We start from the raw sequence: 19118 nt of genomic DNA, 5'->3' as shown, positions 1-19118 counted from the left end.
AATCAGAAGGCCTTACCATCTAACCAACCACAGTGTGGTTGGAACCACAGTGTGGTTGGTTAGCAGCTATCCTCCACTCATCTTCTGACAGGGGCTGCCTTAGCATTAGCAAACGTCCAGGTGAGGGGTAGGCCCAGAGACCTAACCTAACTAACCTTTTTACTGTTCTCTCCAGTTATCTCCTTTTTACCAGCAGTAAGCTAGCTGGGAGCCCCTCCAACGGCAGAGAGCTCCGGATGTTTTCAGACCTGGTCCAGCGTTGCCTAGTAACTGTCCCTTCCAGGCTGGAGGTTCCGTTCAGCTCGGCCCAGTACTGGAGCTGCTTCAGATTTCACAACAAGGTAATAGAACCGCAACTGGACTTGTCTTCACTATGACGACTGATCAGATGAGCCTCAATGACAAAAATAAATCCAGAGAGCCAATGTTGATCAGGAAGGGTCTATGAAGTGGAATCCTTTTTGTTAGCGTTTGTGGTATTTGAAATGTGCAATTGCAAACTTCTCCACACTCAGGTTATGTTCCACTACCTGAGCTGTCTGCCCCCGTCCCAGCACCCCCATATCCTGGAGAGACTAAAATACACCATGCCCACCAACGCTGAACTGGCCCTGAGGTACCCAAAGCACCCGACACCACCAGCCTAAACCTGTTGTAAACTAGTCCTGCTTGCTTTGACATGGACAGATGGTGATAGAAGGTGGAACTGATTTAGAGCCTTGTTATTGTTGTTTAATCTCTATGTTAGTTACTGGTTGTTATGTCAAGTTATCTGCTTGTGGATTCTATTATCTAGGTTAGTGTTAGAACTGCGGCTCCGGTCTTATTTTGTTGTCTAGGCTGTACTCTCCAGACGATTAGGTCAGATTTGTTGCTGCTGTTGTTGTTGTATAGGTTGCTGCATCAAGAATGGCAGGACGGAAATATAGAACATCTGAAATTCCAGGCCAGAATGTTGAGCAGTAGCGTTCCAAACTATCTGGCCAACTGGAAAATGTAAGTCCAAACTTTCTCCTGCGCTGTGGATTATTATGATACGGTGATTATCTTTCTAGATGGTTTCTCACTGTTCTGATGCACTTTTCAAATGCCCTTTTTCACATACAAAATGCAGCTTCTGTCCTGCTTCAATCGCAGCTTTGAAAAGCCGCTGCACTTGAATTGCGGGAATAGCTGACAGGCTTTTTTTTGCTGTGTTTCCCGGCAGAGCGATCGCTGTGGAGAGGGAACTCAAGGAGCGCTCCGAGGTGAGTTAGCGGGGGGTAGGGGTGGGTGGGCAGGGGGCAATGAGCGACGTGGGTAGGGGCAGTGAAACGGGCGAGTGAAAAAAGGAAAGACTAGTTGGGCAAAAATAGAAGCGCAAAAGACTGGTCAGGGCTCTACGCTGACCTATTTTAAAAGGAACACGTGTGCGCCTAAGTTGGAAAATGTAGGGGCACACAAATGTAGGACCACAATGAAAAACATTTGAAGTAACAAGCGGTTTTCTTTGTAGTAATGGTGCAAGCATGGTGGTCATGAATCTGCGCTCAGTGTATTCTCCATGGCACTCGGGCTGCGGTACAGTGAAATAATCATTGCAGCAATCGGTGAACTGGTGCTCGTCGCACAGCAAAATATTTCGGTGCACACGCGAATAAAATGGATTCACTGTAGAGCCCTGCTGGTAAGGGAGTGGATGGGTGAAGGTTAAAGTTCAGGGAGAGGGATATGACAGTAAGTTAGCAGGGGGTTGTGTGGATGTACAGTATATCATGTATGTTGCTCTGTTAACATGTTGATGACTCTGCTGCTGTCCCAACCCCTTGTCAGTGTTTCGCTTTGCATATGTACCTTGACCCAGCTGTCCCATAATCTTCCCTTCATTTTGTTGTAATCTATTTCTTCCCTACAGGCTATTGTCAGTGTTCGCCACAATGTAATGTATGACAGTTAAAACGGCTTACAACTGACGTTGGACAAAATGGAATGGTTGGATTTTGTTGCTCGGTAACAGTTTGGTCTATTAGAGACAAACTAAACTAGTTACTAAAACCACTGACGTCATTCCACGCTCTTTCTCCTGTTTTGTCCTTGTCCTCCGCTAAACTGACATGTGGCTCCCGCGTTTGGTGTTTTTTTGTTTGTTTTTGTAGGTCCGGCTTCTTTATCAGCAAGCCCTGCAAAAGCTTCCACTGTGTGCCACCCTATGGAAAGATGTAATTTCCCTCTCAGTTACTATCTCTCTGAAACACACATACTTCTCAACAACAAAAAAAAAGTTAGTTTTTTGTTCCACCTGGGAGATAATGCACGCATGTTCACCTACCCCCCCCCCCCCCCCCTCCTCTCTCTCCCCTTCCAGCGCCTGCTGTTTGAAGCTACGGAGGGAGGTAAAACTGATAAACTGAGGAAACTTGTTGACAAATGTCAAGAGGTGGGAGTGAGTCTAAGTGAGCCCCTAAATTTAGGCTGGAGCAAAATGGAGGGAGAGGATCACTGAGGATAACCACCCCCACCCCCTCAAAAAAAAAACCCGTTAAATCTAAGTCCAATCAGACCACTGCCTAGGTTAGCCAGAGCGAGGGGGGCAGACTCTAGAGGCAGACCCTCCCGCAGTAGGACTGTCTCCAGCCGGGAGACGCCTGTGGGCAGGACGGTTGCTCGCTCATCACCGAAGCCAATGAATGAACTCCCTCCCTGTCCAAACTCTGGGCCACGCACTCAGGGTTTTATCACCTTACATCATGTACGTAAGTATAGACCTGCTAACTAAGTGACACGTCTTTGTTTTTCCCTTTTTAATTTACATTTCCTTTTTTCCCCTCATAATGTCACTTAATTTTATTTTGACCTTTTACCTTTACGTACGGGGTTGAAGACTTTTGACTGACTATGGCATCCTAACTGGGATGTTGATGTGCGTCTGTCTTGAGTGTTTTTAAAGGAGGTTTTCCCCAAATAGTGACGCTCGCTGCTGCCTTCTACAGTATGTTACTTTTTGTTCCTATGTCTCCCAAGGGAAGCGATAAAATTACCTGTTTATTTCGCTATTTGTTTTAAGAAGTGATTAAAAAAACATTAACAATCGCATGAAAATTAAAGGGCTGGCCATGGTGACGTCAAAATGGCTGCCTGCAAAAGTATTTATTTGGCCCCTCATCATTGTCCCATGTATTTTTGAGACTGCTCAATGCTGTGATATCCTCTCTGCCAGACAGTCAATCAGCGGGGAAGACCCTTTAAACACATCACCAGGCGAGGATAGTCACAAACATCTAGTTTAAATGTTCTCATGTGCAATTTTGTTTTTGTCAACAATATATTACAATGATTAGACTATTTGAGAGGAGCCAAGGATGAGTGTTTCAACAGTTTTTGTATGTTGAATTTGAAAATGTTTATATTAAATTATTATCTAATGAAATGATGTCCTGTCTTTATTTACGATGTAAACTTTCAGTGGGTTTGGTCAGAGGTGCTTGTCAAGTGGACTGAAAACATAGTTGAAGTCAGAAGTTTAAATATGCACTTAGGTTGGAGTCATTAAAACTCATTTTTCAACCACTCCACAAATTTCTTGTTAACAAACTATAGTTTTGGCAAGTCAGTTAGGACATCTACTTTGTGCATGACACAAGTCATTTTTCCAACAATTGTTTACAGATTATTTCACTTATAACTCACTGTATCACAATTCCAGTGGGTCAGAAGTTTACATACACTAAATTGACTGTGCCTTTAAACAGCTTGGAAAATTCCAGAATATGATGGCATGGCTTTAGAAGCTTCTGATAGGCTAGTTGACATTTGAGTCAATTGGAGGTGTACTTGTGGATGTATTTCAAGGCCTAGAGGTCGAAAGAAACGTACAGCTATTTAGGCGAGGTGCTGGCTAGCGGAGTGGGACACTTAAAAAAAATAAAGGAGAGCCGCACACTCTAGGAGCTCAGATGCAAAAATATTTATGTCCAATGTTTGGATAGACAAGCTGTCTTCATCAGAGTATAATGACAAACACTGCAGGATGACTCATTTATATAGTGTCAAAAGACACGTCTGTAATCATGGCCAGGTGTGGCCTGATATCGTTGGTTAATTCTCATTAAAATAGCACACAAAAAACAAATGGATAAAGTGTGATCAGAGATACAATTTGTCTACATAAGCCTACAAACATTTTACAATAGCAAAATCACAATAATGGCTTCAGATCAAAGTCTACGTCGAGACGGAAGGGAGTGATCGGTAAGCTACTCTGACATCTGATGCTTAAAGTTAGAGAGGGAGAAAAAAAGACTCCAGCTTGAGTGATTTTTGCAATTCGTTCCAGTCATTGTCAGCGGAGAACTGGAAGGAAAAGCGGCCAAAGTGTTGGCTTTGGGGATGACCAGTGAAATATAACTTCTGGAGCGTGTGCTAAGGGTGGGTGTTGCTATGGTGACCAGTGAGCTGAGATAAGGCGGGGCTTTATCTCGCAAAGACTTACAGATGACTTGGAGCCAGTGGGTTTGGCGATGAATATGTAGTGAGGGCCAGCCAACGAGAGCATACAGGTTGCAGTGGTTGGTAGTGTATATGGGGCTTTGGTGACAAAACAGATGGCACTGTGATAGACTACATCCAGTTTGCTGAGTAGAGTGTTGGAGGCTATTTTGTAAATGACATCGCCGAAGTCAAGGATCGGTAGGATAGTCAGTTTTACGAGGGTATGTTTGGCAGCATGAGTGAAGGAGGCTTTGTTGCGAAATAAGAAGCTGATTCTAGATTTAATTTTGGATTGGAAATGCTTAATATGAGTCTGGAAGGAGAGTTTACAGTCTAACCAGACACCTAGGTATTTGTAGTTGTCCACATATTCTAAGTCAGAACTGTCCAGAGTAGTGATGCTGGTCAGGCGGGAGGGTGCCGGCAGCAATCGGTTGAAGAGCATGCACTTAGTTTTACTAGCATTGAAAAGCAGTTGGTGGCCACGGAAGGAGTGTTGTGTGGCATTGAAGCTCGTTTGGAGGTTTATTAGCACAGTGTCCAAAGAAGGGCCAGATGTATACAGCATGGTGTCGTCTGCGTAGAGGTGGATCACAGAATCACCAGCAGCAAGAGCAACATCATTGATATATACAGAGAAAAGAGTCGGCCCGAGAATTGAACCCTGTGGCACCCCCATAGAGACGGCCAGAGGTCCAGACAACAGGCTATCTGATTTGACACACTGAAATCTATGTAAGAAGTAGTTGGTGAATCAGGCGAGGCAATCATTTGAGAAGACAAGGCTATTGAATCTGCCGATAAGAATGCGGTGATTGACAGAGTCAAAAGCCTTGGCCAGGTCGATGAAGACGGCTGCACAAAACTGTCTTTTATCGATGGCGGTTATGATATCGTTTAAGACCTTGAGCGTGGCTGAGGTGCACCCATGACCAGCTCGGAAACCAGATTGCATAGTGGAGAAGGTACAGTGGGATTCGAAATGGTCGTGATCCGTTTGTTAACTTGGCTTTTGAAGATTTTAGAAAGGCAGGGCAGGATGGATATAGCTCTATAACAGTTTGGAGAGGGGGGTGACCACGGCAGCTTTCCAATCTTTGGTGATCTCAGACGATACGAAAGAGAGGTTGAACAGGCTAGTAATAGGGGTCGCAACATTTTCAGCTGATAATTTTAGAAAGAGAGGGTCCAGATTGTCTAGCCCAGCTGATTTGTAGGGATCCAGATTTTGACGGTCTTTCAGAACATCAGCTGTCTGGATTTGGGTGAAGGAGAAGCGGGGGGGGGGGGGAATGGGCAAGTTGCTGCAGGGGGTGCTGAGATGTTGGCCGGGGTAGAGGTAGCCAGGTGGAAAGCATGGCCAGCCGTAGAAAAATGGTTATTGAAATGATCGATTTGCGTAGATTTATCAGTGGTGACAGTGTTTCCTATCCTCAGTGCACAGTGGGCAGCTGGGAGGAGGTGCTCTTATTCTCCATGGACTTTACAGTGTCCCAAAACTTTTTGGAATTAGTGCTACAGGATGCAAATTTCTGTTTGATAAAGCTAGCCTTAGCTTTCCTAACTGACTGAGTATATTGGTTCCTGACTTCCCTGAAAAGTTGCATATCGCAGGGGCTATTCGATGCTAATGCAGAACGCCACAGGATGTTTTTGTGCTGGTCAAGGGCAGTCAAGTCTGGGGTGAACCAAGGGCTATATCTGTTCTTAGTATTACATTTTGTGAATGGAGCATGCTTATTTAAGATGGTGAGGAAAGCACTTTTAAAGAGCAACCAGGCATCCTCTACTGACGGGATGAAGTCAATATCCTTCCAGGATACCTGGGCCAGGTCGATTAGAAAGGCTTGCTCGCTGAAGTGTTTTTGTGAGCGTTTGACAGTGATGAGGGGTGGTCGTTTGACCGCGGACCCATAAGTATCTTTCATATATAAGTATCTTTCATACAAATCTTAACCTTGTGACCCATTCTATACATCTGTTTTTTTGTCATGCATAATGAAGGGGGTGTATCTTGGCTATAAAAGACCTTTGTACCTTTGTCTCGGGGCTCTCAACAAATCATCTGAGGGTGATTCGTAGACCAGCCATCATTATCGTAGAGCACTCAATCGATTCACTTTATATGTGTGTGTTTTATTGACCTGCTCCCTTATTAATAAGTGAATAGAGTGATGAAAGATTTAGTTTAAGTATAACTCTGACTTGTGTGATAACTTTGTCTCTCCTCATTTGATAGTAAAGAAATGAACCACCACACAGGTTAATGAGAAGGGTGTACTTGAAAGGATGCACATAACTGCAATGTTGGGTTGTATTGGAGAGAGTCAGTCTTAAATAATTTTCCACACACAGTCTGTGCCTGTATTTAGTTGTCACGTTAGTGAGGTGCGAGAATCCACTCTCACATACAGTGGCAAGAAAATGTATATTAAAAACTCTTTAGGGATAGGGGGCAGCATTGGGAAGTTTGGATGAAAAGCGTGCCCAAAGTAAACTGCCTGTTACTCAGGCCCAGAAGCTAGAATATGCATGATAGAATATGCATGATAGAAAACACTCTAAAGTTTCCAAAACTGTTAAAATAATGTCTGTGAGTATAACAGAACTCATATGGCAGGCGAAAACCTGAGAAAAATCCAACCAGGAAGTGGGAATTCTGAGGTTTGTCGTTTTCAAGTGAATGCCTATAGGCAATATACAGTGTCTGTGGGGTCAGATTGCACTTCCTAAGGCTTCCACTAGATGTCAACAGTCTTTAGAAGTTGTTTCAGGCTTCTATTGTGAAAGGGGAGCGAATAAGAGCACTCTAAGCAGGTGCTCAGCTGAAAGCCTTTAGTTTAGTCACGCGCTTAGCCGCGAGCTCCGTTCCCTTTCCTTTCTAATGAAAACAGTATTGTCCGGTTGAAACATTATTGAATATTTATGATATAAACACCCTAAGGATTGATTAGAAACATCGTTTGACATGTTTCTAAGAACTCTAATGGAACTTTTTTGGCTTTTCGTCTAGACTTTGTGCCCCCGCTTTGTGCATTTGGATTACTGGACTAAACGCACAAACAAAAAGGAGGTATTTGGACATAAAGATGAACTTTATCGAACAAAACAAACATTTATTGTCTAACATGGAGACCTGGGAGTGCCATCAGATGAAGATCATCAAAGGTAAGTGATTAATTTTAACGCCATTTCTGACTTTTGTGACACCTCTCCTTGGTTGGAAAATCGCTGTATGGTTTTTGTGGCTAGGTGCTGACTTAACATAATCGCATGGTGTGCTTTAGCCGTAAAGCCTTTTTGAAATCGGACACAGCGGCTGGATTAACAAGAAGTGTATCTTTAATCGTATGTATAACACTTGTATCTTATATCAATGTTTATGATGAGTATTTCTGTAATTTGATGTGGCTCTCTGCGTTTTCACCGGATGTTTGTTTGAGACAATGCATTTCTGAACATAACACGCCAATTTCAAATGAGGTTTTTGTACATAAAGATTAACTTTATCAAACAAAATAAACATTTATTGTCTAACATGGAGTCCTGGGAGTGCCACCAGATGAAGATCATCAAAGGTTAGTGATTCATTTTAACGCTATTTCTGACTTTTGTGACACCTCTCCTGCTTTGGAAAATGGCTGTATGTTTTTTTGTGGCTAGGCGCTGTCCTAACATAATCGCATGGTGTGCTTTAGCCGTAAAGCCTTTTTGAAATCGGTCACTGTGGTTGGATTAACCTGTTGGGGGTAGGGGGCAGTATTTGCACGGCCGGATAAAAAACGTTCCCGATTTAATCTGGTTACTACTCCTGCCCAGTAACTAGAATATGCATATAATTGTTTGATTTGGATAGAAAACACCCTAAAGTTTCTAAAACTGTTTGAATGGTGTCTGTGAGTATAACAGAACTCATTTGGCAGGCCAAAACCTGAGAAGATTCCAAACAGGAAGCGCTCTCTCTGGCCATTTCATGGCCTTCTTGACCATCTCTAACCAAAACAGGGGATCTCTGGCATGACGTGACATTTTCTAACGCTCCCATAGGCTCTCAGAAGGCGCCAGAAAGCTGAATGGTGGCTTTGCAGGCCCTGGCTGAAAAACATTAGCGCATTTTGTAAGTGGTCGATCTGAGAACAATGAGACTGGAGGCGCGTGCCCGAGCCGACACCATGTTTACTTTCTCTCTTTTTGAACGAAAACAACCACTCCCGGTCGGAATATTATCGCTTTTTTTACGAGAAAAATAGCATAAAAATTGATTTTAAACAGCGGTTGACATGCTTCGAAGTACGGTAATGGAATATTTTGAATTTTTTTGTCACGAAACGCGTCGGGCGTCACCCATCGGATAGTGTCTTGAATGCACGAACAAAACGCCGCTATTTGGATATAACTATGGATTATTTGGAACCAAACCAACATTTGTTATTGAAGTAGAAGTCCTGGGAGTGCATTCTGACGAAGACAGCAAAGGTAATCAAACTTTTCTAATAGTAAATCGGAGTTTGGTGAGTACCACACTTGGTGGGTGTCAAAATAGCTAGCCTGTGATGGCCGGGCTATCTACCCAGAATATTGCAAAATGTGCTTTCACCGAAAAGCTATTTTAAAATCGGACATAGCGAGTGCATAAAGGAGTTCTGTATCTATCATTCTTAAAATAATTGTTATGTTTTTTGTGAACGTTTATCGTGAGTAATTTAGTAAATTCACCGGAAGTGTTCGGTGGGAATGCTAGTCACATGCTAGTCACATGCTAATGTAAAAAGCTGTTTTTTGATATAAATATGAACTTGATTGAACAAAACATGCATGTATTGTATAACATAATGTCCTAGGATTGTCATCTGATGAAGATCATCAAAGGTTAGTGCTGCATTTAGCTGTGGTTTGGGTTTATGTGACATTATATGCTAGCTTGAAAAATGGGTGTCTGATTATTTCTGGCTGGGTACTCTGCTGACATAATCTAATGTTTTGCTTTCGTTGTAAAGCCTTTTTGAAATCGGACAGTGTGGTTAGATTAACGAGAGTCTTGTCTTTAAAATGGTGTAAAATAGTCATATGTTTGAGAAATTGAAGTAATAGCATTTCTAAGGTATTTGAATATCGCGCCACGGGATTACACTGGCTGTTGAGTAGGTGGGACGCAAGAGTTTAACAAGAAGTGTATCTTTAAAATGGTGTATAATACTTGTATGTTTGAGGAATTTTAATTATGAGATTTCTGTTGTTTGAATTTGGCGCCCTGCAATTTCACTGGCTGTAGGCCAGGTGTTCCGCTAGTGGAACCCCCTTCCCAGAAAGGTGAACCCTTTGGAATTATCTGGATTTCTGCATAAATTGGTCATAAAATTAGATTGGATCTTCATCTAAGTCACAACAACAGACAAACACTGTCTGCTTAAACTAATAACACACAAACAGTGTGGTTTCATAAAGGCATTGTCTGCATAGTTTTTTTGTCCTTTTCCCCCAGCATTGTCTCAGCCATATCCGCGGCAGCAGGAATAATAAGGCCTCCACAATAGTATGGGGCTTGCCTTTCCTAGCCACTCGGTAGCTCACCATATAAGATGCTTCTAGCCCCTTCTTATTAATGGTATCTGTTGCTTTTATACATGTCTTACTACTCGAAAGTCGTCTTAATTCTCACTCAAAAAACTCCTGTGGCTTATTTTTCAAATTGGGATGTTACGTTTCTAAATGTCTGCGCAAGAGTGAAGGTTTCATTGAGTTGTGAGATAGTACTTTTGCACATATAACACACTGTGGCTGAGGAAAGGCACTACTCCCAATATACACTACAGTTCAAAAGTTTGGGGTCACCTAGAAATGTCCTTGTTTTTGAAAGAAAGTACAGATCAGAAATACAGTGTAGACATTGTTAATGTTGTAAATGACTATTGTAGCTGGAAATGGCAGATTTTTAATAATTCTTAGGGCTAGGCCCCTTTTATCTCAATTTCTGCCTGAATGACATGCCCAAAGTAAACTGCCTGTTGCTCAGGCCCTGAAGCCAGGATATGCATATAATTGGTACCATTGGAAAGGAAACACTTTGAAGTTTGTAGAAATGTTAAAATAATGTAGGAGAATGTAACACAATAGATATGGTAGGACAAAATCCAAAGACAAACCAACCAGAATTTATTTTGAGAGAGAGACCATGCTCTTACAATGGCAAGTATAAGGGCATACTCAATTCTAGTTCCCAGAATGCAATTCCTGTGGCTTCCACAAGGTGTCAGCAGTCTATGTTCAAGGTTTCAGGCTTGTAACTTCCAAAAGGAATATGAAATATCAGTTTTAGTACAAGGACACAGTCTTGGAAATTCGTCTTTGCTCACGCCATGAAGACGAGACGCACCTGCTAAAATCGGTTTCCTATTGAACGTACTTCTTTCCGTAATAAATATTATAGTTTGATTACATTTTAGGGTATCTGAGGAGTAAATAGAAATGTATTTTGACTTGTTGAAACTAAGTTTAGGGGTAGATTTTCGGATTCCTTTCTCTGCATGTTGAACGAGTGGATTACTCAAATCGATGGCGCCAACTAAAGACTTTTTGGGATATAAAGAAGGATTTTATCTAACAAAATGACACTACATGTTATAGCTGGGACCCTTTGACAAATCAGAGGAAGATTTTCAAAAAGTAAGTGAATATCTAATCGCTACCTGTGCCGATGGAAAAATATTTTGATGTGGGGCGCCATCCTCAAACAATCGCATGGCATGCTTTTGCTGTAATAGCTACTGTATATCAGACAGTGCACTTAGATTAACAATAATTGAAGCTTTCAACCGATATAAGACACGTGTATGTACCTAGATGTTTAATATCCATAATTTTTATGATTATTTATTTGAATTGCGCGCCCTCCAGTTTCACTGGAAGTTGTCCCGTTAGCGGGATGTCTAGCCCCTAAAGGAATATCAACATAGGCGTACAGAGGCCCATTATCAGCAACCCTCACTCCTGTGTTCCAATGGCATGTTGTGTTAGCTAGTCTAAGATTATAATTTTAAAAGGCTAATTAGAAACCCTTTTGCAATTATGTTAGCACAGCTGAAAACTGTTGTTCTGATTAAAGAAGCAATAAAACTAGCCTTCTTTAGACTAGTTGAGTATCTGGAGCATCAGCATTTGTGGGTTCGATTACAGGCTCAAAATGGCCAGAAACAGAGAACTTTCTTCTGAAACTCGTCAGTCTATTCTTGTTCTGAGAAATTAAGGCTATTCCATGTGAGAAATTGCCATGAAACTGAAGATCTCGTACAATGCTATGTACTACTCCCTTCACAGAACAGCGCAAACTGGCTTTAACCAGAACAGAAAGAAGAGTGGGATGCCTCGGTGCACAACTGAGCAAGAGGACAAGTGCATTAGTGTCTAGTTTGAGAAAGAGATGCCTCACAAGTCCTCAACTGTCAACTTCATTAAATAGTACCCGCAAAACACCAGTCTCAATGTCAACAGTGAATCGGCAACTCTGGGATGCTGGCCTTCTAGGCAGAGTTCCTCTGTCCAGTGTTTTGTGTTCTTTTGCCCATCTTAATCTTTTCTTTTTATTGGCTAGTCTGAGATATGGATTTTTCTTTGCAACTCTGCCTCAAACTGAAACCTGAGCCTGTTGTTACTGAATTTAAATATCCTGACTCCCTTTTAACAGCTCACACATAAGGCTACACTGGCTGTTTCATTGAGGGGAAAGTAAAGAGAAGGGTCTAATTTTAACATGTTTAGTGCTCCTGGCCCATTCTGTTACTTCATCTATTAAGCCAAAATGATCTTTCTGTGTTGTGTTTGTCTCTCCTGGCTTGGAGTTTTCCTTACTACGTATTTAATGCCTGGGTAATAGTACTTGAGGGGTTTTTGAACAGTCAGCACTGATCAGACGCTATCCCTGGGGTTTTTACTTGGGGCTTCATTGCAGACTGTTTATGGACCTTAGTCAAACAGATTGGTAACCACCAGGGTTGGGGTCAATTCGGTATCAAAACGAATGTAAGAGCAACAGCAGGTATAATCAGTCCCATTGTTTGAAGAAGGGTGCCGTACTAAACCATTACTCACAGCTCTTGGAGGACATATAAGTTGGAGAAGGCCCCGTTGGGTAACAGGGTGAGGTTGTTAATGCTCAGATCTCTGTTGGGAGGAGAAAAGAGAACAAATGGCAGTGTGTTACAGAGGCAGTGGGTTAGTGTGACATTTGTGTTAGCCCCACACCACAACCGGGCAGGGCCGGATTACTGAACATTTTATTGGATTTGATATGAACATATGGTTGGGCCACCCCCAGATAGCATATGAGCATGTCATAAGCCATGTCAAAATGTGTAGAATTGCATGAAATTAGCTATAAAACTGGAAATGTCATGGCAAAATATGTAGAATTGCAGGAAATTAGCTCTAAAACTGAACAGTTATCTCCCTGCACCATCACAAAATGTGTAGAATTGCAGGAAGTTTTCCACACACAAAATAAAACAATTTCCCACAAAATAATAATAATAATATTTCAGTGTGAGGGGGCACCCTGGAGGTAGATGCCAAAAGCCCTAGACGTGGTAGTCCGGCCATGCAACTGGGCTCTTTAGCTGTCCATTCCACACATTGTAAAAGTCATCATACTTCCTGATTTGATACAGTAGGGCTGAAGGGAACATTAGGCGAACATTGGGGTACCCCACCATGTGTACACAACCTAAAACGAGTCTTGATTAAGGATTTGTGATCTGAAATTCAACACCCTTTATGAAATATGTAATTGATTTTGCTTTTTTTATCCATAGGTTTTTGGATAAGCCATGCAGCATTGTGACCTTGCAGCCCAGATGTGATCCCCGACCTGACCTCTGAAGACAATGTGCATAGTGTCCTCTTTCATAACTTGGTCAATATGTGGTCAAATTCATCTTAAACTGGTCACTCAGTCATCAGCTAACAGAAGGTCAGGTCATTGTGGCCTACATTTGGCATATTTCAGGAACAAGCACTAGAAACTTCCCTTAACTCTATGGACTTCACTTAGGAAAACAGTCGATACTGCAGAGGAGTGTTCAAGTCAGCAATCCAGCAAGAACCAAATGTTCTCCGTTCGATTGAATGGATTATAATGTGTTGTAGTAAAACACCAGTGGACTTCGGAAGTTACTGTACAGCAGGCCTATACTATCTACAGATTTGTATATGGGGACGAGGGCTGACAGTATCTGTGTAAAAATGTAAGGAGCTATTTGTTCCCTTTCGAGATAAAGGATGGATGATGGTGAAAGGGGTGATGAGGAGTTGATCAGAGGCTTTGATTCTGCGTGTAGTCCTTAACATTTCGCAGCTAAAAAGAAATGTGGAAGTAGTGTTGACAGAGAGGCATGGGGCAGATGATGTCTCGCTCTCTTTCTCTTCTCTTTCTCCTAGTCCCTCCGGTCTCTAGCAAAGACCCCCTTTGCCTTCAACCTTCAGTTAACCATTAATTTTGCTACATTGTATGCATGTCAGGAATCCATAGCATTTCCTTTTTTAATCTGTCCTTTTTCATCTTAGAGATCACTTTATTATGGACAAGTACATATGCAGCAGCACGTACAGATCAGCGTTTGTCTTTACAAGTAAATGCACACACATGAACAACCAAAAGTATGTATATAAGAATATAAGAATGTTCTTATATTTGGAACAATGTCAAGTATATGACCTGGCTCAGCAAGAGGTTAGTCTGTAGGTCTTTCAACTCAGAGAGCGAGAGAGATTGAAAAAGCTTCTTCCACTTTCCCCAACTCACGAGTGGGTAGGGTTAGGGTCGGTTCACACTTACTAGTCTGAGGCCAAACCACACGACTAACAACATTGGACACTTTATGGAACACAAAACATTCCCCATCTCATCCTGGAATATCCAAGGCCTGAGGTAAACTGCATTTGACCTAAAGAGCAGGAACCTACCTGGAGGTACACCTACAAACAAACACCTACCTGGAGGTAGCATTCCCTCCCGCATATGCCCCCCTAGACACAACTACATAACCAACAAAAACTGTTCACAACTCCTGCAGCTCTTTCTCTCACTGGGTATGTAGATAGTCAATAGTAGGCATCGAGGGGACTCAATGTTAGGCTTCGGTAGGTACACTTATAGCTCATCTCTTTGCAGTAGGACAGCAGACTACTTTATCACCAACCTCAACCCAGAGTCTCTCAGAGCATTCACAGTCAGCCCACTGACACCCCAATCAGATCACAGAAAATTCACAATCTACTTGAGCGGAGCAATAATCAACCATGAGGCATCTAAGCCGAACAAACTGCACACTATTAAGAAATGCTATCGATGGAAGGAGGGTAGTGTAGAAACCTACCAAAAAACTATTGGCCAACAACAAATCCCTCCTAGACAACTTCCCCGACAAAATGTTTTCCTGCAAAAGTGAAACTTCCTACTTAGCAGTAGGAAGCCTGAACAATACATTTCACCTATCAGCTAACATATCAACCTAGGACAACTAACAACAATGAGAAATGGTTTGATGAAGAATGCAAAAACCTAAGAAAGAAATTGAGAATCCTATCCAACCAAAAATACAGAGAACTAGAAAACCTTAGCTTACGCCTTCACTAGGTTGAAACACTAATACAATAAAGAAACACACTAAGAAAAAAGAAGGAGCAGCGTGACAGAAAACTCATTGTGATTGAAGAATCCATAGAATCAAATCCCTTCTGGGATAATTGGAACATACTAAACAAACAACAACATGAAGAGCTATCTATCCAAAATGGAGATGGATGGATAAACCACTTCTCCAACCTTTTCGGCCATATAACAAAGAACCAAGGGCAAAAACATATAGATGATAATTTACAAAATTTAGAATCAGCTATTAAAGACTACCAGAACCCACTGGATTCTGAAATTACGTTGGATGAGCTACAGGATAAAATACAAACCCTGCAACCCAAAAAGGCCTCTGGTGTTGATGGTGTACTAAACAAAATGTTAAAATATACAGACCACAAATTCAAATTGGCTATTCTTAAACTCTTCAACATTATCCTCAGCTCTGGTATCTTCCCTAATATTTGGAACTAAGGTCTAATCACCCCAATCCACAAAAGTACCCCAATAATTACAGTGGAATTTGCGTCAGCAGCAATCTCTGAAAAATACTGCAGTATCATCAACAGCAGACGCCAACATTTCCTCAGTGAAAACAATGTCCTGAGCAAATGTCAAATTGGCTTCTTACCAAAATACAGTACGACAGACCACGCATACACCCTGCACACTCTTATTGACAAACAAACAAAACAAACAAAAGCAAAGTCTTCTCATGATTTGTCGATTTAAAAAAAGCTTTTGACTCAATTTGGCACAAATTGATGTAAAGTGGTGTTGGGGGAAGATATAACGTTATAAAATCAATGTACACAAACAACAAGTGTGCAGTTAAAATTGGCAATAAACGGGGATGCAGCTTGAGCTCCACCCTCTTCAACATACACTATATATACAAAAGTATGTGGACAAATTAGTGGATTCGGCTAGTTCAGCCACACCCGTTGCTGACAGTAGTATAAAATCGAGCACACAGCCATGCAAACTCCATAGACAAACCAAGAGCTCAGTGACTTTCACCGTCATAGGATGCCACCTTTCCAACAAGTTTCAAACTCCCTCTGGAAGCAACGTCAGCACAAGAATTATTCGTCAGGAGCTTCGTGAAATGGGTTTCCATGGCTGAGCAGCCGCACACAAGCCTAAGATCACCATGCGCAATGCCAAGCGTCAGCTGAAGTGGCATAAAGCTCCCTGCCATTGGACTCTAGAGCAGTGGAAACGCGTTCTCTGGAGTGATGAATCACACTTCACCATCTGGTGGTCCAACAGACGAATATGGGTTTGGCAGATGCTAGGAGAACGCTACCTGCCTGAATGCATAGTGCCAATTGTAAAGTTTGGTGGAGGAGGAATAATGGTCTGGGGCATCAGTGTCCGACCTCACTAATGCTCTTGTGGCTGAATGGAAGCAAGTCCCCGCTGCAATGTTCCAACATCTAACGGAAAGCCTTCCCAGAAGAGTGGAGGCTATTGTAGCAACAAAGGGGGGACCAACTCCATATTAATCCCTATGATGTTGGAATGAGATGTTCCACGAACATGTGTCCACATACTTTTGGTCATGTAGTGTATATATCAATGAACTGGCGAGGGCACTAGAACAGTCTGCAGCACCCGGCCTCACCCTATTGGACTCAGAAATCAATTTCTACTGTTTGCAGATGATCTGGTGCTTCTGTCCCCAACCAGGGAGGGCCTACAGCAGCACCTAGATCTTCTGCACAGATTCTGTCAGACTTGGGCCCTGACAGTGAATCTCAGTAAGACAAAAATAATAGTGTTCCAAAAAAGGTCCAGTAGCCAAGAAAACAAATACAAATTATATCTAGACACTGTTTTCCTAGAGCACACAAAGAATTATACCTACCTCGTCCTAAACATCAACACCACAGGTAACTCGGGCTGTGAACGATCAAAGAGACAAGGCAAGAAGGACCTTCTAAAACTCAACATCCCAATTAGGATTTGGCTAAAAATACTTAAATCAGTTATCGAACCAATTGCCCACTATGGTTGTGAGGTCTGGGATCCACTCACCAACCAAGAATTCACAACATGGGATAAACACCCAATCGAGACTCAGCAAGTAGAATTCTGCAAAAATATGCTTTGTGTACAATGCAAAACCCAAACAATGCAGAGCAGAATTATGACTATATCTGCTAGTTATCAACATGAAAAGACCTGTTAAATTCTACAGCCACCTAAAAGGATGTGATGCCCACACATTCCACCACATAGCCCTCACCTACAGAAAGATGAACCTAGAGAAGTGTCCCCTCAGCCTGCTGGTTCTGGGGATCTGTTCACAAGCACAAACAGACCCCACACAGCCCCAGGACAGAAACACATTAAGACCCAACCAACTGATGATAAAGCAAAAAGATAACTATTTGACACATTGGAAAGAATCAACCCAAAAGAACAGAGCACATTGGAATGCTATCTGGCCCTCAACAGAGAGTACACATTAGCAGAATACCTGACCACTGTGACAGACCCCAAATCCTTGACTATGTGGAGATTCTGAGCATAGCCTTGCGATTGAGAGGCAGACCTGGCTCTCGAGAAAAGACAGGCTATGTGCCCACTGCCCAGAAAATGAGGTGGAAACTGAGCTACACTTCCTAACTTGCTGCGAAATATATGACCACATTAGAGAAACATATTTCCTACAGATCACACAGACCCAAAAAGAATTTCAAAAAAAAAACTCCCATATCTGCTAGGCAAAATACCATAGTGAGCAATCACAGTAGCAAGATGTGTGGGCCTTTGCCATGGGAAAAGGGAAACCAGTGGAGCACAAACAACATTGTAAATACAACTTATTGAGAGTACCCTGTCGGGCTGTATCACCGCATGGTAGAGGCAACTGCACCAGGCAGTGCAGTTGCATCAAAGCTGGGACCAAGAGCTGGGACCGAGAGACTGAAAAACAGCTTCTATTTCAAGGCCATCAGACTGTTAAATAGCCATCACTAACACAGAGAGGCTGCTGCCATATATACATAGACTTGAAATCACTGGCCACTTTAATGAATGTAACACTAGTCACTATAATGTTTACATATCTTGCATTCCTCATCTCATATCTATATACTGTATTCTATCCTATTCTAATGTATCTTAGTCCATGTCGCTCTGACATTGCTCGTCCATATATTTATATATTCTTAATTCCATTCCTTTACTTAGATTTGTGTGTATTAGGTATATGTTGTGAAATTGATAGATATTACTTGTTAGATATTACTGCACTGGTAGAGCTAGAAACACAAGCATTTCGCTACACCTGCAATAACATCTGCTAAACACGTGTATGTGACCAATAAAATGTGATTTGATTTATATTTATCTGTTTATATATTTTCCCTTTCATACTTATTTCATTGTCTATTCCATTTGCTTTGGCCAGTGGCGATTTTAGCATGTAAATCTTGGTGGGGCAAAAAAAATTAAAAAGTGGGATTGTCACGTGTGCTCCCTCTCTGGCCTCACCAGGCTGCTCGTTATGGTGCAAACCTGTCACCAATGTTACGTGCATCAGCGTATAATGACACTCACCTGGACTCCATCACCTCCTTGATTACCTGCCCTATATATGTCACTCCCTTTTGGTTCCTTCCCCAGGCGTCATTGTTTCTGTTCCAGTGTCATGTCTGTGCGTTCTTGTTTTGTATTTAGTTGCGTTTATTTATTAAAACACTCACTCCCTGAACTTGCTTCCCGACACTCAGCGCACACGTTACAGAGATGCATGCCAGCAAAGCCTCAACACTAAACAATAAATTAATTGCACTCAAACGGTGCCCACAAACGGTTAGGGCCTAGATAAAGCTGTTTCTACATCTTACCACTGCTACACCTGGCTATCAGCGGAGCCTTGTCTGGCAGCAAAACAGTTAATTCAGCCTCACTGTCTTTAAAAAAAAACATAGTTGATAAGGCTGACTTGCTTAATCAAATGTGGTTTCTAATGACAATTGAGATGTACAAACTATGACATAAGGAGACAACAAGC

At 42.0% G+C, this 19118-nt stretch overlaps 1 protein-coding gene across 2 annotated transcripts in view; it reads left to right on the top strand.

Moving 5' to 3' along the window:
* The window catches only part of LOC106573129 (zinc finger C3H1 domain-containing protein), a 28781-nt gene extending 25375 nt beyond the window's left edge, over window positions 1-3406 (top strand). For both annotated transcript variants that reach the window (XM_014147850.2, XM_014147849.2), the window contains exons 30-35: window positions 176-341; window positions 516-616; window positions 895-996; window positions 1208-1247; window positions 2136-2198; window positions 2345-3406. In XM_014147850.2, coding sequence (XP_014003325.2) covers window positions 176-341; window positions 516-616; window positions 895-996; window positions 1208-1247; window positions 2136-2198; window positions 2345-2482 — 610 coding nt within the window. In that variant the 3' untranslated portion in view covers window positions 2483-3406. The remainder of the gene's footprint in view (window positions 1-175; window positions 342-515; window positions 617-894; window positions 997-1207; window positions 1248-2135; window positions 2199-2344) is intronic.
* Window positions 3407-19118: the final 15712 nt, after the last annotated feature.

This window comes from Salmo salar, chromosome ssa16, assembly GCF_905237065.1.
Source record: "Salmo salar chromosome ssa16, Ssal_v3.1, whole genome shotgun sequence".
Taxonomy (NCBI): Eukaryota; Metazoa; Chordata; class Actinopteri; order Salmoniformes; family Salmonidae; genus Salmo; species Salmo salar.
Note: the sequence above shows the minus strand (reverse complement) of the source record. Positions and strands in the feature narration are given on the sequence as shown.